This window comes from Cygnus atratus, chromosome Z (assembly GCF_013377495.2).
Source record: "Cygnus atratus isolate AKBS03 ecotype Queensland, Australia chromosome Z, CAtr_DNAZoo_HiC_assembly, whole genome shotgun sequence".
Classification (NCBI taxonomy): domain Eukaryota; kingdom Metazoa; phylum Chordata; class Aves; order Anseriformes; family Anatidae; genus Cygnus; species Cygnus atratus.
In genome coordinates this window covers 10,338,851-10,365,453 of record NC_066396.1, presented here as the reverse complement: position 1 = coordinate 10,365,453, position 26,603 = coordinate 10,338,851, and the positions used below count along the sequence as shown (strand labels likewise).

At 45.6% G+C, this 26,603-nt stretch overlaps 1 protein-coding gene across 3 annotated transcripts in view; it reads right to left on the bottom strand.

The window, feature by feature from the left end:
* The window catches only part of LOC118256703 (phospholipid-transporting ATPase ID-like), a 69,953-nt gene extending 44,174 nt beyond the window's left edge, over positions 1-25,779 (bottom strand). The window contains exons 1-3 of one of the 3 annotated variants that reach the window (XM_035563879.1): positions 25,438-25,779; positions 18,483-18,561; positions 7,948-8,006 (exon numbers count right to left, since the gene is read on the bottom strand). In XM_035563879.1, coding sequence (XP_035419772.1) covers positions 7,948-8,006; positions 18,483-18,525 — 102 coding nt within the window. In that variant the 5' untranslated portion in view covers positions 18,526-18,561; positions 25,438-25,779. Of the gene's footprint in view, positions 1-7,947; positions 8,007-18,482; positions 18,562-18,709; positions 18,812-24,947 lie in introns of those variants that run through there. The other 2 variants (XM_035563880.2, XM_050716140.1) reach the window with 2 other exon arrangements.
* Between the last annotated feature and the right edge of the window lie 824 nt (positions 25,780-26,603).

Genomic DNA, 26,603 nt, shown 5'->3' with positions numbered 1-26,603 from the left:
ATATGACAAAATATTGCCTGTCTCCTGGCACCATGTAGCCATCGCTGGGTGTGGCTAACTCTGCCTGTGATCTAAATATCATGACACCTTGTTAAACTCATTTAATTTCAGAATTCCTCAGCACAGGATATGTACTGAGCATGCAGGCTCTATGGACGCTGCTAAAACAGAAGCAACAGAATAGTAGCATCCTCTGCAAACACAAAATTCAGAGAATTAAATGTCTCTGTTGACAAGTCTGCGTCCAACAGAGTCTGGCAGATTATATTTACCAAAATCTGGATCTAAAGATGTCCAACAACCCTACAAAAAAACATAAAAATCACTGCTACTTACTTAAAAAAGAGAAGACAGTAGCTACAGGAAAAAGTACGGACAGAGGACTTGACCTTCATGCGTCACCAGATTTCAGAGGGTCGTATACATGGGAAAAACTAATCTGTAAACACAAAGTTTAAAGGACTTCGCCTGCAAAAATCGCAGAGGTGGGTAGGAAAAGAATGGGAGTGGTATATTTCAATTCCTGCCTTCTATTTCTGTCCATTAATTACGTCAAGAAAACCACCAAATGAACCAGAGACATTCAATTTGTTTCCTATTGCCATTAGGCATGTTAAAATTCCCGAACATAACAGCTTCCACATGCTTAACTACATGGATCTGAACATCCAGTGTTTTCTTCACAACAGTTGAAGATAGGGATAATGTTTGTCATGTGCTGTTTTGGGGACTTTGGGACACTGCAGACCTCAGGATGAGGACAGGTAATATCACGGTGGAGTTGCTCACTATTTCAAAATCTATAAACAAAACCCAAGGCTGGAAGAATTCTCCATAATCATTATAAAGATTTCTAATTCAACCACTAACTTGTTCATGGCCTTCAGGGGCTAAGGGAATGTAAATATTAAATGGTAGAAACAAACTAGGAGAAACGTCAACCTTTCCAGCTGAAGGCTCTGCATTCCCATCCAAGGATAGAGCTGAAGTTCCGTGTGAGAGATCGTTCACATTTTCATGCAGTACTCCAGGGCTGTGTGCTTTGACAGCTTGGGGTCTCTGTTATAGGGAAGCCTTGGCTGGGCTCGACTCCACATCTTATCCAGTTCCATGATGCATAATACCACTCACTCACAGCTGTTCCTGACTCTGGGATGGGAGCTACAGGCACCAGGGGCACCACACTGAGTTAAACAGTCCATACACTGCCATCATTTTAAGAGAAATGCCTCTAGCACATCATCCTCCGTACGCCCCCCCATGCTTTGCCCTCAGTGAGGGAGACTCCCATGTGGGACAAGTGATGGAGAGGGAAAACCTTTGAAGCGACAATTAAGTATGAAGAGGCCTTTCAGGAACTCCTCGTTCCACAGCAGAATCACAAAAATCGAACATCCAAGACAAGCAGCTCCATGGGCCCAGCACAAAGTCCCCCATTCTGCCCTAGACTTCGTGGTTTACCTCCGACAGCCATGGACCTGTGTCCCGAAGGATCAGCATGCCCCTGGTTACCCAGCCCCAGGCTCTCAGGACGTGAAGCTTGACATGAGAGCAGCGTCGACCTGTGGGTGAGGGATTAGACTCATCTGCTCTTTTCAGGGGCTACATTTGCACCTCCTGGAGGTGAGACTCCACCGCAATGTTTTCCCTAAGAATAGCGCTCACAGCATCATGGTTACACGAGTCCAGATCTGGCAGATGAGCTGTTACTTCGGGGGTGTTTTCAGAAGCCTGCCTCTGACGTCAGACCACAGGCAAACGCTTGGCAGATGGCTCCTACCTGTGTTCGCAGAGCAAACGCAAAGTCGTCTCCTTGAAATAAGAGACACTGCAAATTTGTGGTCGTATTGCAGCGGCTAAAGGGGGATGCCCAGAAAACACAGGGTATGGCAGGGCATTGTCCATCTGTATTTGTACCCCTAACTCAGTCCTACATGAGTTTCTAGCAGCTGGACAACACGGCCCAGAGCAAATCTTACAGAAAACTTGGCTGTCCATCAGGAATGTGTGCCACAACACCTGGTAATTAGCTGGCCCCCATGTAGCACAGGGTACAGACTGGCAAAGCAGCTGAGAAACACAAATGGCCTTCCCAGGTGCTCTGATAAAGCCTTGCAAGGAGATGGCAGGAGGGCAATTCAGCGGCATTTTGTCCACCTGCAGTAATGCAGTTTGGAAGCATGCAGCTGTCATATGCAGAGACATGCCCATAGTACTGCGAATGTGCTCAAGGACTTGTTTAATAAACCCATGGAAGAGGGCACGTGGTGCCACGGAGGCTTTGTTTTCATAGGCAGTACAGGATAGCCATATGAGATCTGTTTTAAGCCTAGAAAGTTCACTGCCTCATTCCCAAAAGTGGGCAGCAGCCACAGCTCAACATGACTGAGAAAGGCCCACTGGAAGGTGATGGGGTTTACCTGGTGCCTGAAAAGATCTCATCTTTACTCTCAGAATAAAAACGTTGGCCTAACATCAGAAATGGAAAGATTCATATCCAACCCACACCCCTTCTACTCCTCCTTTTTTTTTTTTTTTTATAATTATTATTCTTTTTAACAGCTTTGGAAATTTCTTACATATGCAACCCCTTGACCCCCTTTGCCCCTTGCAGCTAATAATAGAGTTCCAGTATCCAATCACACATTCAGTATTCCAGGAAAATCTCTAGGAAAATGCACTCACTGGGCTGTGTTTTCCTTCCTTCTGCCTGCAGCCACCCCATTACAGAGCTGTTAGTCAGTCGCATCACTGCGGTGAGTATGCATGGGGGCAGATGGAGGTGGCATGGCTTGCCAAACCTATTGAGCCCTGCCTCCCGGATGGACCTTGGATTTAGGGTGTGGTCTTGTTGTCAGCCCTGTCTCTGTATCGTCTCCCACTGCTCCTGACTGGACTTCCTAAAACGGACCTGGATCATTACTTCACCTTGATTGGGACTGCATTATGGACCTCACTACCAGGTGCTGCAGGTCTGTGCCCTGGTCAGGGAGGACACTGCCTGCACTGGGGTCACCCCAGCTCCCAGCTCGTCCCCTCTTATGGGGCTGCTCAGAGGCTCTTTGGATGGATCCAGCCAATGCCTTCCTAAATGCAAAAAGAGCTGGTTACTGCTGCTCCTTCAGGAGCTGCTGAGACCGCTTTGCACATAATCAGAAAACACTCCCTTCGACCTCAGGCATGACAAAGGTGGGAAACATTTGCAGGTTTGGGATGGGATCAGAGGCAGACGTTGCTGCCTTCCTGACCACATACCAGGTCCCTGCAGATAACCTTCTGGGCATCCTTCTCAGACTGAAGCATGCAAGCGCAGAGTTGGAGCAGTCCGAGCCCACTGCCCCAGCTCCTTCCTCTCCCATGAAATTTCAAAGAAATAACCCAGCTGCCACTCCAGCCCAGGGTAATGTGTATTGGCCATAGGAAGTTATATACATCCCCCCTATTTCACTGGAGAATTCATTAGGTGACCAGGGGAAACAAAAAGAGTGCAAGCAGCCCCCTCGCTGCTGGCCCTGCAGAAAGGATGCTGGTTTGACCCTAGATCGTGAACCAAGATGAAACTTGTCATTGACTCATGGGCCCCGCATTTCCTCTCCTATTGTCTGCAAGCCAATTTCAAAGTTGTTTTCACAGCCCTTCATGACGTCCCAGTGCAGCTGTGCTGAATTCCAATGTGAAAGCGAAGAAATAAAAGGGAGTTGGAATCAAAGCAAACATTAAAACCCTTCAGAAGAGATTTTGCTCTCCAGAGTTTCCATGGACAGAGAGGTGCAGGGCTGGCCCACTGTGGTGGGTCTGTGCTGATGCGTTCCCCACAGTGGTGATGCTGGGGACAGTGCAGCCAGGCTGAATCACCTCAGACAGGAATCGTGATAAATCCACTTAAACCTCACTGGAACACACCTGGCACCCTGCTTTTCACTTCATTTTGGTCATTACACAGGCAAATCTCCTACAGAAGCCAGGAAGGATCTGTCTGTCTGAGGTGTGAATAAACACAGGATTAAGACTTGACTTTTCAATTTTGCAGACCCATATTGAGTCCATTTCTGTGCCGCACTAAGTGCCTTTGCATGTCACTTGTTCACGCTTCGTTTCTGACTCATTCCAAACTAATTTTGTGAACTGGTGGGCAGTACGTACCTTCACACTCAGCCCTTCCAGTTAACTGCACAGCACTTTGTTCTAAAGTTTGGTTTATTTTTTTAAGCGACTGTGTTCTTGCTGTGCAGGATAAGGCCAAGGATGGGGCTGCTTCAGTCTGAGAGCTTGAGTTTCAGCTTCAGGTCTTCACACTAAGTGCAAATAAATCCTGAACTACCCAAGTACTACCAGAGCCACTGCTAGAAGCTGCTGCCCTTAATCACAGCAAAACTCATCAGAAGATACATAACAGGCATCACCAGATAAGAGACACTTCCCTCACCCCTCTCTCAGCCTCCATTCACACAGATCAATGAGACTCTACCAGTCTTCCATCCCACCGTAGAACATGCTTCATAGCACTCTGCAGGGACAGGCCTTCATGTCCTCCTCTGAAACTGTCCCTCTGCCTCTGTGTTAATGGGATCTCTACCACATGTAGCTTCTATCTTCTTCTTTAACCATCAGTTTCCTGCACTGCCCAACCCCTCATGTTGTTTTTTTGATGAGCTGAGGGAGCGAAGCTTGCCCTCTGGATCCTCCTGCAGGTCCATGTGTGATCTGGACATGCCCTTGCATGAATTGGCAAGCACTGCTTTCTGCAGCGCAGCATCGCATTCCTGCAGAGCTGGTTTGAGAGTATTCAGGAGTCTTGCGTCACATCAGGAGGCCCAGCCTCCAGAGCTGATGTCACCCTCCATACACAGTAGATTATTTTTTTTCCTAATTTTTTTTCTCCCCATTTCTTCCTTCACAGATATCCCATATACTTTGCACCATGCAGGTAAGATAACCACAACCAACTTGGGGCCAGCACACCACCTCCAGCTGCACATGTCCACTTTCCTGTTCTCACCGAGGAGACAAAGCAGCTCTGTACCTTTGATCCGTGCCTACACAAAAGAAACTCTCTTTTTAGTGAAAGACCCAAACCTGTGTGCCAGCTGTGACATACAGCCTGGCTGCAGCAGCATGGCAATACACTACACCTCTGTTTGCATTTCCCTTTCTTCTCCTCACTGACCTTTCTCAGCAGCTGCCTCACCCTGAAGAAACATTTACTGCCTCACCTAGCTTTGTTACAAGAACCTGTTCTATAGGTTTTATGGCTTACATGGCCTTAAGTTACCAAGTAAAATAAACCCCATCCCTGTGGCTTTTACTGTATAAAACACTTTCTAAGCCTTGTTGTATTTCTATTTCCTTCTAGTTTCTGCCCACTATCCCTTATATTCAAGTGCAATAACTCAGCACAGCTTTCCTTCTGTCTTGAGAGAAGACAAGGCTCCTGGGCACAAGGACAAGGGTCCTCACTGTGGGACTGAGAGCGGGCAGGCTGCTCTTCCCCTCCTGGCCTCTCTGATCATCCTGCCCACGTGTGCAGATTCTCCTGGCCTAAAGAGCTGAGCACCACCACGAAACAAGGAGAGCGCAAACACTTCTGTGGTTCGTGTGTACACAGGTCAGATTAAACACATACAAGTGCGAACACATCTTGAGGAGGGAGGACCTGAGCTGCAGGAGATGGCAATTACTCCATCCACAAAATGCCAGAACACTGAGAGCCAATTGAGACTAACATCTGCTGGACCTGAGCACCCCAGTGCAGAGTCTGGAGTCTGGATGGTCTTGGTCCTGCTGGACCTCAACTTAGTGCTCAGCAGTGTGACCCCACAGCAATCACAGAAATCTGAATCTGGAAGAGGCCTGGATTTGACCCTTCCGATGGACTACAGCACTGGTAGAGCACCATGCATATGCCAAAGCAAGGGGAGCTTCTTTCTCTTTTTGGCATTTCCAGATGTAACCAGCTATTTTCAGCATGGGACCTAAAGGAACTTATGAGCACGGTTAGTAACTGTCATGCACCGTGGCAACGTGACTTTAATAAATGGAACTTTTGTCAAGACTTATTGGAAATAAGCAGCCCAGGACGTGATGTTCAGCCCTGTACAGTATCGGCAGCGCTTGCATCATCACAAAGCTTCATTCACCTCACCACCCACCCACCTACCTACTCAGGATTTGTCTCTTTCTGGACAGTTTTCTAAAATTTCTAAGCCTCAGTCTACACCGGACTCCAGAAATCATGAGCCATAACTGACTAAAATGAGGGGTAGGATTACTGAAATTTGCAGCCAAGGTTTAACAGATTATTTTGAGCTGGCTTTTTGGCTGCCTGTGCCTTCACACCTAATTAATAGACTCTTATGGAAACCCTCCAGAGCTCTCACAGTCCTCACCTTGATTTTGGTTATTTGCAAATCCTTGGGCATGTAAGCAATCAGCTGGGAAGCAGTGACATGCAGTTAGCGTTATGAATGGCTTTTCACAAAAATTGACTCAGCATCAGAAGAGTTGCTTGCTCTCTCTGCCCTGACACCATTGTGCATCTCCCTCTCACCTCCCTGCCCCACTGCTGCCCATAGTCCACGTTGCAATCATCCCATGAAAGATCCGAAATCCACACATTGAGGCAATGCCCACCCAGCACTGTAACAGCAGGTTCTAAGCAAATCAAATGCACTTTCCCAGTCCTAAATCACCAGGCTTGATAAAGCATTTGTGCTTTACATAAACTAACTACAACACATTTCATATTCAGGATACATGCAGCAGCTCTGTGCCCTGCAAGTCTCTAACCTGTGTAGTTCATGGATGAGAGGTGATGATTGAAGACCATCCAGTTCATGTTGCAACAGATCAGCTACATTAGAGATCTTAAGTCAAACCTGTGGCAAGTAAAAATTTCTATCTCACGAGGAATCACACTATCCTGAAATGTTGGGTTTTTCCAGTTAACGAAATTACCAAGCAAACATCCGGAATGTTCCTAAAACAAAACACGATTCAAAGGAGCTCCTGAGTAAAACTGAAGGATGAATTTCACCTCTGGAATTCAGATATGCAGAGGACAAAAATTCACAAAATTCATTTCAGTATCAGTTGGCAGCTGCAAATGTGTTGACTGCCCAACCAAGGAGGTGACCCTGCAGCCAGGCAGTACAGATCTACTGGCTGGGCCAGCCCTCCTCTGCTCAAAGGGACAGCAAATGGCCCCCATCTCTGGAAATCAAGCTGAGAAAACCAGAACCTGTCAGACCTGGGTGACAGCCAGCCCATGCCATGGTGCTCCTTGGAGGCACAGATTTCATGGCACAATGTTAGCCCAACAAGGCTGCTAAGGAGCTGGAAATAAAAGCTGGCAGGAAGCCATGAAGGCCAGACTCAAAACCTTCCTGACAGAGAGGATTTCGCTGTGAGAGCTGAGGAACTGACACATTTCCTTTCATGTTTTACTTTAGATGAAGCCACATTCCCAACAGAAATCTCCCCCCCAGGTTCCGTTATTGATAGACCTTGGAGCCTGATCCTGCAAACACTTGGCTCACAATTTTCTCAAGTGTAAAAAGCCACTGCATTGTGCTCCTCCAGTATTAGACCTCCTTTGATTTCCCATTCTCAGGGCTGACTCCAAAGACAGAGCTGCCTGTGGGTGACTCAGCAATGAACCATCTTTCTGACGTGCTCCCTGGCACATCTGTCCCCCCATCTCACCACAAGGCACATCAAAAATCATTGCCCAAGTCTTTCTGGAAAGCCGAGGGAATTAACCCTCTTCCCTAAGTGTAGGCTCAAACCCATTGCTTGCAGAGTCACAGCTAGAATTCGCTCGTGTCACACGTGCCCTTGAAACATCAAAATGAACACAAAGGGAGAGCGCCTTGTAGTGTGAAGACATGAAACAAATGCAGCAGCATCTGTCGCTGCATCTGCACGGAGCAATATATGCTGGTTACTTACAGCATATTCAAACTGCAGGTTAAAATCCCGTTTGTTTGCTTGAAGGTGTCTCTCTTCCTCTGCAAAGAAGAAGAAAACACATCAGACGTGTTTGAAGATAGGCAGAATCAATACAGGCATAAAGGAAGCATCAGAAAAAGCAAGCAGAGCTGCTGAAAGGTAATGTCACTGGGAATCCGTTCTCTGTGCTAAATGTCCCATGTCAGGGAATTGAAGATGCTGGTGGCACTGATAAAGCAGTGGTTTAACAGGTTGTTCACCTTCTCTTGGGCAGGAATCACTGTTCAACTAGTGCTGATCAATATCCTTGCCCTGCTTCATCTCCTCCCCTTGAAGCCTCTGGAGCTGTTGCCATGAACCTACCATTAGCACCCTTCCCCCAGTACAAATGCACATCCTAGCATCATCCCACCACAGCTATCCTGAAATAAAAAATACTGGAAGGGGTTTCAAGAGGTCACCAAATCTACCCTCTATCTCAAGAGATGGTTGTGGCTGTCACTTTTAATAGATGCACTGAAACGCTGAAGTGATGGCTATTGTTTTGACTGCCTCTTCCAGGACTGCGGTGTCCTTCCCAGGGGGAAAGTTTTTTCCCACTAACGTAAAACTCATTATTTCAATTTAAACAAATTGTATCTTGTCCTGGGATGATCAAAGGTGCTCTTTCTGCTTCCCGTCATTTCCTTGTGCTACTTGCCAAGGACACAGAGCCCAGATGACTTCATTATGTAGTGCAGGCTGCTAAGCCTTGCTGTAGTTTACTTTTGGGAAGAAAAGGCAACTCATTTCTTTAGTCACTTCTTAACATGTTGATCTCTCAGAAGTGGCTTCATTCTTGATGCTCTCCAATAGGCTTCCCAGCTCGTTCACCTCATTCTGGAAGCACAGCACCCAAAAAGAGCCTTAGTTTGCAGCTGGGGCTTACCAAAGCTGACAGGAGTACAAGGAACAATCCAGCTACCTTAGTGACAACAAATATTTAAATGGAAAATCTCCTAGAAGTAATTTAAAATAATATCCTTTTGCACCACCAGCACTTGGATGACAGTGTGCCAGAATAAAATCCATTTTGGCAGATCCTTTCTGGCAGAGCTGATGCATCATCAGGCAATACAAATCTTTCATTTGTCCTTATTGAACTGCATCCAATTTTTTTCAGACTATGTCTCCAGCTAGTCAATTCTAATCCTATCTTTTGGTGTGCTTGTAGCTCTTGCCAGGGTGGTGCCATATGCAGATTTACTAAGTGTGTGCTTTATTCTGCCAGACAAGATGGAAAATACAATACTGAATACCAGATCCAGGATACATCCATGATGACTCTCTCGAGTTTGATTACCAGTCATTGATAACTACTCTCAGTGTATTTTGTTCTGAAAAAAAAAAATGTTTGGCACTCACTCTACAGTGATTTTATCTTGAGCATTTCTCTCCAGTTTACTTGTAAAAGCACTAAAGTGACAGCCAGGACACATAACAGCTATCTAAGGCTTTTTCACTAGCCCTCAGGCTACCACTAACACAGAATTAATTTGGGCTTGAGGTAGTTTTTCTGGACTGCTGGTTGTTAATTATCTCTTCCCCCACACATTTCTAGTTACTTTGAAGTGGTTTGTTTGACTCTTTCAACCTTTACCCAAGAAGTGAAGCCTATATATCTATAAATCACTCAGTTTTTCTTCTTCCCTTGTTTCAAGGTAGGTGCTATGCTTGCTCTTTTCCCAGTCTTATGAACTTTGCCTGTCTGTGCTCCAGAAACTCCCAAAGGCAGCATTGCTCCAGACCAGTTTCTACCTTACTCCACTGACCCATTCCTTCTCTATTCCAGCCCCAAACCTCTCCCTTTCTCCTCTGTTGATGGCAACTAATGTGTGAGATGCCTAATAAAAGAATATATATATATATATATATCAGATTTCTTAGCGTGATTTGCTGAACTTTTTTACTGTATAGCAGACATAAACCTTCTTTGATCTTCCACCTACTAGAAGGGTTTCTGAAACACAGAGAAACCAATCCTTACAGAACAAATTGTATTGTCCTTTACATCCTCGCTAGCTCTTTCTCACTTTGAGCCTTTGCCACAGAGTTTGTGCTGGATAAAACAACCTGTTGTGCTCCTTCTAGAGGCAACCTGCTTCTGTCCGAGGTGATTGAAGAGCTTGTGAGTCCACTTCATTCACCCTTCCGAGCCTCTCTGAAACATGATAGCTTACACTCCTGACCTTAATATCAAATATTTAAGGAAATGACAGTTCTGTTTAATTTTCCCCCATCCCAGATTTCCTTCCCATGAGATATGAGTTACTAGTTCTTCTTATTTACCAAAGACTCCATTCCTGAAGATCATTGAAACACGTTGCTCTTGTCACTTTTTCCCAAGCATCATGCTATCATTTTAGCATCATTCCCATTTACACCGTCTTCTGCTCTTACATGGCCAGCCAGCTCCTCACTGTTGAAAGGAATCAGTTCTGGAACAACCTCCTCTCTACCTCCAAAAAAATTTTCCACCTCTGCACCAATATATCATGCCAGCTCACTCCCAGAGCAAGCCAAACATGTCGTGTTCCCCTCTGCTCCTTCCCAGCTCTGAGTCTGCATAATTGTAATTCCTCGTTTACCACCATGCCCTATCTTTTAGAAAATTAGATTAACTTCTCACAAGGACTGCCCTTCTTGTTGTGCTACATCTGTGTTCCTTACCCATGCATATCATTACTCAGAGATCTGCGATTTGCTCATCACTTTCTCCACACTGGATCTCAGAGCACATGAACATACATGGAAAACATCTCTTCCCCTGCCACCTCTGTTACCCTTCCAGAATAAGCTTTATTCTTTTCTATTAATATTCCAGCCTCATGAGTTCCAGCACATGTCTATTATACCTATTAAATGATGTATTAAGACATCTAGTTCTTCCTGTTTATTCAGTCTTGCATTAACAAGTGCCTAAGCTATTCAGGGCATTGAACTGCTGCTATCCTTCCTCCTTTCCCTCCAGTAACCCTATAAATAACACTGCTTCCCTAATTTTTAAGCCCTTTTACAGATCACCAGTGTTTGTATCTGCCTATGGGCTGTTTTCATCAAGCCTTCTAATTACTAATTTAAGGCCTCTTTACTACTTTAGCAGGTAAATGTGCTTTTCCTTTTCTTCAGGAGCATCTAGCTATGTAAAACATTTTCAAAACATTTCCCATCTGCCCTGACTGGGTGATTCAGATCAACACAGAGGCTTCATTTGAGATCCTGAAAATGCTTAATCTTCAACTGCTTTCCTCAGACCCATTTCTCTGCTTTTACAACAGGAAAAACAATGTGCAGAGAGATCAGAGTAACTTGTCCAGAGTTCCAGAGGAAAGCAGAATTAGGACTCCAGTGGTCCATGCTGGCATGGCTTCACTTATTATATTATGTCCCCTTTCAGGAATTTTCTTGAGAGTAACTGCTGTTATCAACATAGATGACAGATAAAGGTCCTTGTTAAAACCAGGTCTGCCCAGCTGCTGCCCCAGACAGATCTACAGAAACCCATGACGGACAGAGGCACAAAGACATCCAGAACTGCTCCTCTGTGCTGGAGCCCTGTGGGTATTTACTCCCATCCCAGAACATAAGTGATGGCACTTGACAGCCTTGGGGTCCCCCAGAAGGTTCTGAGAGACTCTTCTGTTCCCAATGACCACCTCTTTTTCGTAGGCAGGGCAGTCCCCTCCGTACAGCCACGGAAGAGGCACTTGATGGATTTTGGGCACTCCCAGAAAGAAGCCTGGCTTCTCACCAAGTTGATTGATGCCCTCCCGAAGAGGAATGGCTTCTATGCCAGACAGCTGCCAACAGCTTAAGGATGGCACAGAAATGCACAGCAGTGGGACTGGGAAACAACAGCACATGAAACTTGCTCAGGGCACTGCTCTCCTGACAGGACAGTGCCTCAGGGCAGATTTTCTGGGACCAACCCATTTCTGAGGGCCTCGGATAGCTGTAAGCCTAGTTCAAGTGATTGGAAAGCCTCTGGCTGGCTATAGCACACCTACCTTGAATACCAGGACCCCACACTTTCTGGAGACCATGGCTCTCAGCAGCCACCAGCCCTCTCAGAGGCAGTGTCCCCAAAGGCTAAGATAGAAGGCCGGCTTCTAGCAGCAAGATATTTATCTTTCTTTCTGGATAACAGCCAACACCTTTGCTAAAGCAAGAACAAGTTGCAAAGGGTGCCTCGTCCAACAACACCAGCAAGCAGAACTTTCTCCCCTGTATCTGCCCTGAAGGAGAACCACCACTGACCACAGGCACAGGACAACACTGCCTCGGTGGTTTTATTTTGTGCCAACAGAGGGGCCCTGCTGCTATCTCCTAAACCACCCTTTTATCTTATTTTTCTGAAACTGTCTGGGCAGAAATGAAGTCTCTTGGATGATCACTGTAAATAAAAAGGTAGAGAAACTCTATAATTGCCCCAGCTATTCCTGGAAACTGCAGCTCAGAGTATTTTGGCTTTAGATGCAAGCATGCATGTCTTATCATGTGCTGTTAATTCAAGAAGCATTGAGGAAAAAGGGAGGGGAAAACTGAAAAGCTGTCGGAAGAAAAGTTTTTCATTTCTTGAAACATTTTTTTTTTAAATCTTATCTCTAAGCAACTTGTATTAAACTTTCTGCTTCTGCAAAATGCAGTCACAAATCACTGGAAAGAAGGAATGGGATTTGTGCTCCAAGTTATCATTTCACTGCCACTGAAAACTATTTTAAATTATTCATCAGTGGAAACTCAGTATACATAAGTATGGCTTCGTGCCCAGTTCTTGGTCTAACCACTGAGACCAAGTCACTGGGAAAGTGGCTGTTTTCTCAGGCAGACAGATTTAGGATCTAAACCACAGAATAACATCTGGATTTAATAACATTAAACACATGCCAAAAATCATCTATAAATGTAACTGGCCAGCCCACCAGCCTCCTCCATTTCAGCCTGTTGCACGGAAAAGTCCTGCAAAAGGTTAGATTCAAGATCTGGTCAGAGAGCCTGGAAATTTTCTGCTGGTTTATGCTAAGGAGCATGTGCCAAAAGCAATGCTTTAAACAGGCCATTGGAAAAGGTTTGTAGAGATCAGGTCTTGTGGCTCCGAGGAGCAGGAGGTTAAGATCTGCCTGGTTTTGCCAAGTCATATACAAACTAGGACCTGATATCTCATGCATGAAACAAACACAGCCCAGCTAGGGGAGTGCCAGGGTAACCAAGCCTGACAACAGAGCTGAAACAACACAAACTCTGTAAAAAAAAATAAATAAAAAATCTCTGCTCCACCCTTTAAACAAGTGGCTTCAAAAGCATGAATACTGTGCTGGATCAGCTGCATAGACTGGCATCCTGGAGCTGGGCTCTTGTCCTCGGCTTGCCTTGCAGGGGGTTTTAGCAAAGCAGTTAATTTTACCAGTGCCAAGCTATAAAAGCTTTAGCACTGTTATGCTGTGCCCTAAGGCACACATCTGACCTTCCTGAGACGGTCCTTCAGGCAGCAGTAATTCAGGCCTCCCCACAACAGGGTATAAGCAGTCTTGGAATACCTCCACCAGCTGCAGCACATTTTTTATTTCAGGTCTCATGATGGCCTTTCTTCCACCATATCTCCTCTCCCCTACACTGTTGTGGGCTCTATTGTGGGGCACCTCATTTTTCCTGGTGTGATCCAGCTTTCAGTGTCACCTCTCAGCGATGGCACAAGTGCCACCTGGCATGCAGCACCCAGGAGATGACCTGTCTCTTACAGGCAGAGCGTCCCTAGCCCTTATTTCTGGTCTTTGCCGGACTGTTACGCCACGTGCACAATTAACTGAAACCTGCCATGTTGTGTTGACACCTCTGTCCTCCCCCTCAAAAAAAAGAAAAGTACAGTGGCCATTAAAAAACAGCTCCATGGGAGAGGGCAGATCATTACGTTAGTATTAAGCAACTAAAATTTCTGCTTCTGGAGAGGTTACTAGGCAAGCTATTAGCCAAATGCTCCTTTCACCTTGAAGCAATAATTGCTCCTTTTTGAGAAGGGACGCACACAGGAAGGTTCCCAATTTGCAGGCGCTGTACCAGGGCAGAGTTCCCACAGCTGGGTTAAAGACAGCAGGCTTATTTTGCACAGTATATATAATAAAATTTCAAATTCATAACACAGACGTGCCTCGCTGGGATCAGAGCTGCGCCGAGTGAGCTCTACACGAAAACAAAGCCAGCAATCTTTACTCAGCAAGCCCAGTGCTTTAATAGTGACCAGAGAGGACATGGGTGAAGGGAAGAGCGAGGTGATGGGTCTGAGCCTCACAGCCTACAATGTCTAACTCATTCAGCTGGCCTGGGACACAGGGAAAAACTGAACCCTCATTACCTGAAAGTCAACCTGATGCTCTGAGCTACCTGGTGGCACAAAACCAAAGCCCATCCCTGGCTGGAAATGCAGCCAGAGTCAGCCACGGCACAGCCAGCACGCGTGTGGCTGGAGGAGAGGTGAGAACCAGGTGGGACAGAAGTGGGAAAGGTGAGGATTACAGCCCAGCCCTGCCCAGAGCAGGCACAAGCCCAGCTGCATGGCAGACAAAGGTATTTTTTATTATTGACTCAAAGGAGGGGCTCTCAAGGACTCCGTGTTGTGAAAATGCATGTTTTTGAAGTGCAGATGTCCCTTCCCCTGCGGAGCCCCTGTGGCTGGAGATATATATGCTGGCAATCCCATGCATTTTCATCTCTGAAATGGGCTAGCTTGTACTGAGTGTGAGGGATTTAATTTAAAAAATCCTGCAGCAAGACCATTCAGATACACCACCATAAACGGATTTAGCCTATTCCCTCCTGCCTGCTCCTCCATTATTAAATGAAGATCTTCTTTATCGTATCTTTTTTTGCCTCAGAAGAACTAGAATCCTCCTTCCTCCTGAGGAAATTAAATGCAAGAAACACATTTTTGTGTTCATGGACTCTGTTTTTGTGCCTGGTACTGAGTTCAGCCTGCTGCCAGCACTAAGCAAACTCTATACAGTTTTGCCAGCACAGGTAAAATATTTCATATGCTCCTGGACCAGGTATTAATGCAAGATGAAATTTTTACTGGCATTGCTAACATGGGGCCCACTTAAGAGATGTGCTGAGATATTTCTATTTTCATATGGCAGATGCAAGGTCTGAAAGTAAAAATTTTGATGGTGAACTGGAATTATTTCCGCCTCAAGTCCAGTAAATGTTTAACATGATGCTAAAGTTCAATATTAGATCCTGGCCTTTTTTAGAAACAGTATTTGATATTGTCACCATAAGGAGAGAGAAAACAAGAAGAAAGGACTCCAAAAAGATGCCTCGGTTTGCCCAGCATGTACCACATTTTTGGCCAAACAGGACTTGTGGGACACAGGCCTGTAAGAGGTGCTGGATAACCTTACACCAGAAAGTTCTCCCTCTTGGGTTTTTCTGGGATGGGACAGAGGCTGCCTCGCCTCTCCCTTCCTCCATCTCCCATGATAATACCAGCTCTGTTTCACCCTTCCCTTCCTCCTCCCCTCAATGTCTCACCCACCTGCCTTGGCTCTGGGCAAGGGCTGGGGATCACCAGCTCTCGGGAATGCCTTGCAACAGGTTATTTCTCAAGAAGCATCTGCATCATTTCACATTTGTTTTCAGCCTACTTCAGAAGGATAAATAACCATTTTAAAATATTTCTGCAGTGGGAATTCTGTCTTCTTCATTTTGAAAAGCTTTAATTTTGTATATATATATATATTTCTTAATTTGGTTTAGATTTTTTTTTGTAATACTAGTTCAAAATAATTTGACAAATATCAGCATGCCAAATAAAGCAGATGAATTAGTCATTTATTTTTATTTTGAAAAAGTAGTCTACCAGTGACTGGCTGGCACGTATTATATCCTTTACTAGAAAACAGTATCTCCTAGACCTGCTGGTAACACCACAGCTTGACACAATTGCACATGCTGTTAATAACAGCGACACACAGTTGATAGGAAGTGATGTAAATTCATAAAAATAAATACAGCTCTGAAATGAACTTTGGGAAGTTTTACAATTCACAGTTATTTTCCTAATGGGAAATAAAGTCAAAATAAATATATTTTCCATACTCAGTGCCTGCTCCGGTGAGGTGTTTCCTACTGGAGCTGAATGGGAGTCCCAAAGGCCAGCCAAGCTTCAGGTCTATGGAGCCAGTCTTGGGCTGCCTTCTCTGTAGGGAGCTTCTCGCCCCTGCTGAGCTCTGCCCAGAGTCTGGTGCTCAAAACCTGGTGAACCTGTGCTGAAGAGCAGGCTGTCCCCAGCAGCAAGAAGGAAAGCCCAGTGCAGCTTTCCAAAAGCCCTGTGTCGATTTATGCCCTTCCTCTTCCTCTCACTGTGCCCCTAGGCTGGGCTTATGGAGGCAAAGCTGCAGAAACGACTGCTCTTGCCTTCAAATTGAGAAGCACTGCTTGGTGTGCACCACGAAAGGAATTTAGACCGTGTAACTTGCCTAGTTAAACTGGACTTCTCCTGAAAACACTCTTCTAATTTTGTTTGTACATGGAAACAGCCATGTCTTGCCAAGGAGAAGCAGCAGGATATCAGTGCTTCTCATGGGAGGAACCCTAAATTTCAGCAGGTGACGCCTGAGGTAATCCATTCCATCCTGTGAAAGTCACCGGAGACCTGCGCTAGGGGTGTAAGGTTGGTTGTCACCTGGTGTTAGTTTGGGGATGGAAAACAGGCCTCTCCGTGAGCAAATCTGTCCTGAGAGCCTCACCTGCTCTCAGGCAGCATGGTGCTAAGGACTCCTCCAAATTCAAAGTCTCCAAATACTAAACAGTTGCATTAAAATAGCACTTCAGCTCTGGCATTAACTACAATGAAATGTAGCCCCTTCATTTTTGAGGTTGCAAGGCAAAAGAATTAAAAAATACAAGGGAGGAAAGAGCTCTTTTAGTTCCCTGCTATGGAAGCTCCTCATTCCCTGATCTCCTCAGTCTCCCTTATCCTCCTCTGAACTTCTTCCAGTCGGAATTCATTGGTTTTGAACTGGTGATCTAAAGCACATAAAATGTGAATGTAAATGATCTTTCCCTATAAAGTATGTTCCTTTATATCTAGGAAGAAATAAGTGTCTTAGACACTTGGTTGAAGACGGACCGAACACTGCTCTGCTAAAACTCGGACACAAGGCCAAGAAAATCACAGATTTTTCCTAATATAGCAGCATAATCTTTTTGATAATCAGAATTACCCCCACCCCCCACCCCGCCCGCAAGTGCAGATGCCCTGGGTGGACAGAGGCTCACAGACAAGCCTGTACTACCTCATCTCCAAAGTCAAGAAGGAGAAAGACCTCAAGTCTGGCAGAGACCTGGCAGAGAGCCCTCCCTGGGAGTAGTCACCACCTCCTCTTATAGGACTATCAGAGCAGCAAGTGGCTGGCCCTATCTTAACCCCAGGGCTCACAGACTGCCCTGTGCCAGGGAGGGGGAACAGCAGCACAGCTGCAAAAATAAACCCTTGGGAAAATGCTACTGAGTCTCCTGAGCTCAGAGAGGCTGGGGAAAAAAAACATTTTCCATGTCAAAATATGAGTATGGCACTAATCTCTGCATTCATCTGATAGAAGGAGAAATGCCCTGGAAAGGCAAGATAAAAAGTTTCCCTCTTCACAGCATCTGCTGACATGGGTCCCTGACCAGAAATCACACCCTCATCCCAGGGATGGAGTGATAAATCACAAGATTTGATTCAGTTACCCCTGCTGCAAAGCCCCGGTGCTGACGGAGATGCATGTTTGGGGGGTGCAGGGACCTGGCCCACTGCAAGGATGCATGAGTAGCCCTCTTTTGGGCCTTCTTCCTAGCACACATCTCTAGACAGTTTTCTGCTGGAAAGCTTGGTGAGGACCGTGCTGTGCAGGGCAGCTGCTCCCTGTCTCCACACCCCTTTGGTTCAGGGTCTGTCTTGGGATCGCCAAGTGGAGCTCACAGGGAGGGAGTTGCACAGGCTCTGGTTTCTATTCCAGGGTTGGTGTTCCCCCTGTGGCTCCTGGGCTGCATCTCTGTGCTTTGCCCTTCTTCCCACCCCTTATTAAAGGGAATACCTGGGCCATTGCAATTAACACATTTCATCATCAAAAGACTGCATCAGACCACCACATAACTTTCTTCTAGCTTATTTTATAAACTGCTTGGGATGCATTTTATAAACTGCTTGCTACGCATTGTTCCTCCGCACTCTCTGCTGGAGATCCACCTAGAAAGGACACCAAAAGCCAGACCATCAGAGCATACAAAATTTTCAGCTTTTTCTGTTTCAGATGTCCTCCTGTTCACTGGCACAAGGTCTGCAGCACTTCCCTAAGGCAGTATGAAATGCAGGAAAAGCAAACAAAGTGTGTCTTCCTCTGCCTGCTCCGTAGGTGTAGGACATGCTCCCAAGCATGCTCACAAGAGCTTGCGCTTGTTTTGAATTTACATTCATTATGTTTCCACCAGTGGCAATGGTATTACCAGACCTCACTTACCTTTCAATTTCTTCTTTCCAAATTTTAATCCAAATAGAGACATCCCCGAGCTTTATTTTAGTCCAACTCCATGGAATTTCTGAAAGACAAAAGAGAAGGCAGTTCACAATGTGGATTTCTAGCCCTGCAGCACAACACAATGCAACTCATACACGTAATTCTGGTGTGTTTTAAATTATAAACCATCTCAGGTCTGCAAGTTATATTGAATCAGTGTGCTATCTTACCTTGGGCATTTTGATCTGTTCATCTCCTGACATGGCACAGAGAAAGGGCCAGGGATGGAGAGTCTAAAAGGAACATTCCTGCTACTTCAGCCCTATATGAAAAGGAGAAATACCCACACTGGGCTTGCACCTTCGGTGCAGAGGAACTGGGTGGCTACCCAGCAAGACCAGCCTCCCTGAGGAGGAGGAAGCAGTGGGAAGCACTGGTTTCCTGTACATCTGCTGGTGCTCAATGTGTGCTGGCTCACGCTGCTGTCTGTGGCTGGTCACCCTCGTGTTTGGGGTGGACCGGGCTGTATGGCTCTGAACAAAATTTCTCCCCTGCTCGCTGCAAGCTTCCTGGCCCCCAAAACAGGCACCAGGAATGCTTTAAGGCACATGCAGAGGAATTGAGCCTTCAAAAGTTACATCAAAGTCTGTTGGTAATGAAACTGTTGGTGTTCCAAGTATCAGACTGTTTGAAGGAGTTTAATGGTTATGTTGGTGTTAACAACATGAAAGACCCATGAGCATGGGAAAAGCCAGCACTGCTCAGCATGACTGAATCAACATGAATGCTGTATCTTTGCTCAACAGCACAGTGGGGCCACAGTGAGACATCTGAGGGAATCATGATTTATCTGAAGCAAGTTTTCTAGATGACAGAATGATTTTTTTCCACTTTGACACTGCTCATGTTTCATGAAGAAAAAGTTAAAGTTCTGGATAAAGAACACCAAAAAAAAAAAAAAGAGTTCCCAAGGACTTGCAAACACGTCACGCCAACAGAGACAAAACACACCAACTACTCCTGTCTAATTTTAAAGCAGCACTTATTTAAAATCCTATCCTGTCTGTGCCAGAGCAAGGAGACAAGTATAACAGATAACATGCCATATTTTGGAAACACACAGTTGTGAATGCAGCCCATGCCACTGCCTAAATGCACTCCTGATACATCATTGGACTGTGGTAGGAAGGATGTTAAGGAAAACCCTACAGTCATTGCACCTGCTGCTCTGAGCAGATATTCCAGCCTTTGATTTCTGTGTGGATAAAACCATTCTATGATTCTATGGAGGGGGCTTTGGGCAACCTGATCTAGTGGGAGGTGTCCCTGCCCTGGTCAGGGAGGGGTGCAACTGGGTGATCTTGAAGTTCCCTTGCTACCCCACAAACTGGGGCTTCCTAGAGCACCGTGAGCTGCAGAGCTGATAGTCAATGGCCGTCTCACGAGGCTGCAAAGGGTTGTCTGGCTGTGAGTATTTCACAGAATCACAGAATCATCTAGGTTGGAAGAGATCTCCAAGATCACCGAGTCCAACCTCTGACCTAACACTAACAAGTCCTCCACTAAACCACATCACTAAGCTCTACATCTAAACATCTTTTAAAGACCTCCAGGGATGGTGCCTGAACCACTTCCCTGGGCAGCCCATTCCAATGCCTAACAACCCTTTCAGTAAAGAAGTTCTTCCTAATATCAAACCTAAACCTCCCCTGGTGCAACTTTAGCCCATTCCCCCTCGTCCTGTCACCAGGCATGTGGGAGAATAGACCAACCCCCACCTCTGCAGGTACACTGCTGAACTCTGACTTCGCTGTATCTGTCATGCCAAGCATGACAGAATGACTATCCGCAAGTACCAAACCTCCCCCACTTGTGTGCTCAATTGACAAGGGATATAATTTCAGCAGAGGGAAAAAAAAAAAAAAAAAAAAAAAAAAGTATGTTTATATACATGGGGAGCAGAGAAGAGAAAGAGGCTATCGGCCCTCTTGCAGCAGAAATAGCATGAAACAGCTAATGGAGTTCAGATCTGCATCCCATAAACAAACACCTGAAGCTTCCTTCAGCTCTGACACATGGGTTTTGTTAATTACTGTGATTTTTAAGTCACCAGTTTCAGGCATGACCTCAGTGTGACAACAAGACTGCAACAACACATTAATTAGTCACGGAGAACATCTTTAATTCCTTCAGTTTCTCGGTGCATTTGATTAGGATTGCATTCATTGAACATCTTTGCTCAGCAGGAAATTTAAGTTACCATCATGGACAGATTGATACACAAATATCCCTACAGGCTCACCATTCCCATGAAATTTTGTCTTTTAGGGCCAACACAGTGGTAATTTTGCTCTATCCATCTGTACCAATTACATTTCCCTTGTGTTGTTTCCATCACACAGATTTATTACAACTGCTTGTTTAGCTAAAGCCCAGGAGTTATGAACTCAAGCTGACCTGATCCTCGGGGCAAAACTCAGTTCCTGGCTTGCCCTAATCACAATGCCTCTTGAGAATGTGTCAGTATACAATGGGCACACATGGGCACACACGCAACGCCACTGAGGGCACGACACACCCCTATTGTGCGAAGGTGCACCCTTTATTTTCATTCTATTACAAATAATCTTACTTTGCTTCTTTGTTACTGACTCACACATCTAATCCCCATGCTCCTTCAGGTAGCAAACCACACACTGGCTGTAGTGTGCCTGTCTGCTAACAGCCTGCTTTGTGCCGGCACTCCTCAACACTTGCAGGTGCCTGTTGGCAGTCCCAGAGGTCACTGGCCTTCTGCTGCAAGCATGAAAACAAACCTAAGCAAATGCCCGTGGTGTTATCCCTTGTGGTAGTGCTCCAGGTCCTGCTCCTGGCGGTGTTAGTTGTCACTACTTGTGCAGCAAAATGGATTATCTCGCCTGACCCTAGCTCTGCGTATCTTTTAGTCCCAGGTCTTTTTCTTGGGGCTCCCAATCCAACCTGCAAACTCCAAGAACTTCCCACCTGTATCTATCAACAATCTCCCCCAGGCTATAAATATATATATATATTTTAAATATATATATATATATATATTTTGCCAGGTTCTAATTGTAATCGTAATTCACATCCCTGTTCACTTTTCTTTATGTTTCTTTTTTTTTTTTTTTTCAAATTTGACATTCAGTTTCCCTTTCAAAATTGTAACAATGGCTCTTCAGACTCTTACCGCTTATGTGAATTGCTTTGTTTTAATTTCCCTTCTTGCTTTCTGGAAAAATGATGTCTCTCTTATGTTTCATTTTTATGTGGCGCAAAGTACTTCTCAAATTTTGGTGAGGCACTTTCGCAGCCTCCTATTCCTGAGTTAACCAAAAACCCATAAAGCATATGATAACCTTCTTTAGTTAGAAGAAAGACAATTTTCTGCTCGCCTTCATTTTGCCTGGCACCAGCTGTTTTCAGATGCAAAGTGAAATACTCCTTAAATCTCCTCAAGTTTTCTTCCACTGGCTGTGTCAGCCCTGGCTGGCTTTTTTGCTGCTCCATTTTCTATTTGATTATTTTCTTTCACTTCTGTTTACTCCAGGTACCCCATGCTCAGTGACGAACTGCGGCCCACATTATTTGAGAGAGATCTTTATTAATCATGCAGTTCCAGCTCCTCTGCCTAGCAGGACATGTGTTACTCCTCTGTGTTTATAGCAAACTATAGAAAGCCTAGAACTTCTAACAGAAATAGAAATAGGCTTTATTATAGAAAGCCTAGAACCTCTAAGCCTATAGCAAAAAAAAAAAAAAAATTAAAATTAAAAAATAAAAGGACATTTAAAACTCCGATTCCCATTTCCTGATTTATAGAGATTCATAAGCTACAAGTAAATTACCCCTTCTCACTACGGAAGGCTTTTGTACCTGCAGTGCTCTGCAAACCAACTAGCTATGGCTTACACTTCTGCAAAGACAATCCACCTGCTTTTTGGCTGCTGACAGCTCAGCTGCAGGGCTCTGAACACTTTAACACCCACGGTGAGAGAAGCTACTTGGATGGGGCTTGAGCAGGGAGGGGATGCTCTCTCGCAAACCAAGCTCAGCCTATTTTACGCCCGGGATACGAGAGCCAGAATCCAGACTTGGCTCACAAATGTAGCTGCAGTGCTCCTCCCAAGAGGAGCTCCTCATACGAGGCAGGTGGACATGTGGGATTTGCAGGGACCACAACCTTATCCTAAACCATGGATCTCTGAAGGGGATTTACCAGCCGAGCAAAGGCAGTGCATGCAGTCTGGGGGTGGAAGGAGGCACCTCCTGCATCCACAGCAAGGAGTGGAAAAATAAGGAAAGACATGGCACAACTGTGATGAATGGAGAACAGATGTTCCAGATGGAAAATATGGCTGGTTTATTGGCTTCATTTCTCCGGGTGTGGCTACACAATACATCAGATTCAATGATAAATATGAACTATGAAATACATGGTGCTTGTGTTCGCAGCACCTTGCTTCCAGAGTCTGTGAAATGATCCACGCTAAATACAATCATTTTTGGAAGGGTTATTTTAATCCAGATCAGGGGGTGTGGTTGAGTACAGGCTGAAATTCCTGCCCAAGCAGTGGCTTTAGCAGATCTGAGGGGGCAATAAATTGTGCACTAATACTAGAATGTACCCAGAGTCCAGGGAAGGTAGGCAGGAGAACAAGATTTTTCCTATCAGTTTTGCCACCATGCATAGTGTGGTATGTATACAATCTAAATAACTGAAATAGCCCCATCCAGGTAAAAATTTAGAATGCATGCCATGCCTTCACTCACCAATTTTCCATGTCAGGTCAGGTTTTGCACTTGGGCATGGTTTGTAAGTTTTTGGTTTTGTTGTTTGTTTTTATCTGTATTTAGCTGATCTAACAACCACAAATATCCACAGTTCTTAATTTTTTTTTTCCTTATGCTAAAGTATTGACTATCACACAAAAAATCCAATAGCTCAGTATATGAGAGGGTACATCCCAAGCACAGGGCTTTGTGACAGGCAGGGTTCAAGACCACCCATGCTGCCAAGTGCTCTTGGTGGAGCAGTGCTGTTAAACGCCACAAGATGAACCAAATCCAAGTCCCCAGGTTTTGTATACACATCACTGTAAACTGGATTTGGAGGCATAACTGGGAAAATACAAAAGGTTTAAAATACATTAGGTCCCCAAACTCCCTGTTTTCTTTTTTTCCATGCCCGAGTTGTGCACCTGCTAAGGGGATGCACAGCATCAGGCAGTAAACCAGGAGGTCACCTTCGCTGCCGGGTATCACAGAGAGGGACACAGGGTTGGTGCAACGCTTGCTAATGCTCTGGCAAGAGCAACGCAGAGGCCTGGCACGCTTGGCATGGACCGGCCTCGTAATGTGCCACGTAAAGCCATGTTTGTAAAGGGCCTCCTTTAAAGGCTTGCTGTGTTAACCCTTTCAGCCAAATTGCTCAAATTTTGGTTCCAAAGAGTTCCAAAGAGCGTTCACTTTCCCATTTCTAAAGGGAACATTAAATTTCAGCTTTTAGAAATAATCAGCACTCTTTAACTCTTTAACATCAATGCACATTAGCATTTATATTTCTATACCTCTCCTTATATCCCCTCGTGTTTGACCATCACAAAAACAAAACAGGGAGCACCCTGTCTCATACTGCTCCTGGCTCTGCCGGTGGGAAACGCCGAGGGCGAGTTGCAGAGCGGGCAACTGAAATGTTTGTTTTTAATCCCAGAATAGCGCTCTTTTAGGGCTGAAATGGGACTGGCCTGAATTCAACCATGAATAAGTTTAAGAAACTAAAAATGGTCACTCTTGCCCTCAGGGTTCACAACAGAAACAGTGGCTTGGGTTTAAATCTACTCACTTACTGCAAGGACTTTGAAAGGACCCCTTAAAACTCCTCGGCTCATTAAATACCTGAAGGGGTGTCTGGGATGAGGTGAGCTAGATATATTTGGGTTCTGTTCCCAGCCATACATACAGAAACCCACAAAACTGTGCACAGACCAAAGTGCTGCTACCCCCTCTGCTCAAATGAACCAACGCAATTAGCTGTAATTGCCAGGAAGCAGGCTCGGTCTGTTATCTGCCACGTCTTAAAGCGACGATCCAATATCCTCCATCTGTCTTCATTAAAACACTCCTTACACTGACACCCGAGCAGCCAAGACCTGCTTTCTGGTCCTCTGGGTGCAGCGCTCGGGTTACGGTGGGCAGCCGAGCGGAGGGCTGGGGGCAGAGGCAGCCCTTCTCCCCCCACAGCCACCCGAACAAAGCAGCTTCCCCGCACAGCCGCTGCCGCACTGCTCTGCTCGCTCCACCCAGAAGTTGATCATCTGGGTGAAAAACCTCAGCCCAAAGCACTCCGATTAAGCTTTGCGAAGCTCCCCGGGTGGCAAAAACGCAAGCTTTCTGCCCTGAAAGTTGACAGAGGGAACAGGCGAGATGAAGGGAAGCGCTCGACCTTACCCTTGAAGGCTTGCAAAAGTCACACCAACAAAGTTGCTGCCCTCCATAGCACTCACACACGCTCCTCTGGTCTCATTCACATGCAGCTCTGTCCCCTCCCGGGATCAGCAGCTCGGCTCATAGTCACGGTGAGGACGTTCATCTAAGCAAGCAAAAGCGTCCTGACGCTGCCAGGCATTGCTGGCTCACCTCCTGCCCCACACAACCTGGAGCAGATCCTCTCTGCCATGCAAAGTCCCGGTAACTAAAACTTACTCCAAGTTCCCTACTTCTTACTTCAGTCACTGGGCTTGGCGCCTTGCCAAATCCTTCCTTTTTTTTTTTTTTTTTTTTAAATTCTGTTTCCTGTAGATAGGCAGAGTGTAGCAGCTCCCTTAAAAATAAAATGCCCAGCACAACATGCTGTGAAAGACCACAGCAGAAGTGCGGAGCACAGAGGGATGGGGCACCCTGTGTGACACCAGAGATGACTGCCGATCTCTTCACCTACCTCCTGTCAGCGCAGAAACCTTCAAACCACGAGGGTAAAAGGGTCCAGCGTATCAAATTGCCTTAAAAAAGGATGAGGTTGGTAAGGGATCCATCTCCCAGCAGCAGTCCCTCTCTGTAACACTGAAGCCAGTCAGGGTTCCTTTCACCCAGAGAAACCGTCCTACAAGCCGATCCCAAGGCTCCACCTCGTCCACTTTCCAACAGCTGTGAGCAGCAAAAACTCTGCAGGGAGAAAACCTCATAAAGCACGATTGCATAACTCAACCACAGGGCTTCCTCCAGCCCGTCGGAGGATCGCCTTGGCGCCGAAACATCAGGGTTTGCTCATCCCTGGCAGTGTGACCTCCCCGTGTCTGCTGGGACACGTGCATGGCCTCGTCACTGTCTGGGGACCCTCCTCACCCTCAGCAGTCTCCCGACCTTCCTGCTTGTTCCCCTCTCACCATGAAAAACATCAATGTTTTTCCCCCAGTTATAGGGCCCCTCACAAGAGAGTGCCCCCCTAGATGCCAAGAGCAACCAGGTTCACTGCAAAGACCAAAACCAGGCCAACAGCAACGTTAATCCGTCTTCCTGCTTCCCTGCAACTGTGGACTGTAATTATTCTGCGATCACCCTAAGATATGTCAACAGTAGTGTCTGCCAGAAACATGCCAGTTCACTGCAGACAGCAAGAGAAAGTTTAACTTAAAAGATTTCTACATGTCTCTCTCTCTCAATTTCTTCCTTCATCTAATGTGTTTTCCCACTGGATTTATGTAAATACTGCTAGAATTAATTTCAAGCCTACCCACAAATACTTGAATACATTGATCAGCCAATTAATTATAATAACGTGATAGTCAAAGGTTCGACAAAAAGTATTTTCTGGAAGGTGAAATTTTCTGAAGTCCTGCCATGAAGAAAAGCATTGGAAGGCCCGGGATGCTGCACCAGCAGTACTCCAGTGGTCGCAGAAGGATGAGCGTAGAGTGGCAATGAACAGAATTAGCAATTTCTGAAGGAAAAGCAAGAGCCTGTACCCCTCTGCACTGGGGGGTTATCCTATCTCCTCTGGCATTGACTCCAGGGTTATTCTTCCAAGTTACACCTATTTCAGACAATGTTCATTTAATGAAATTCCTAATTCCAACAAAAAGGATCTACACAAACAGCCAATGTGGG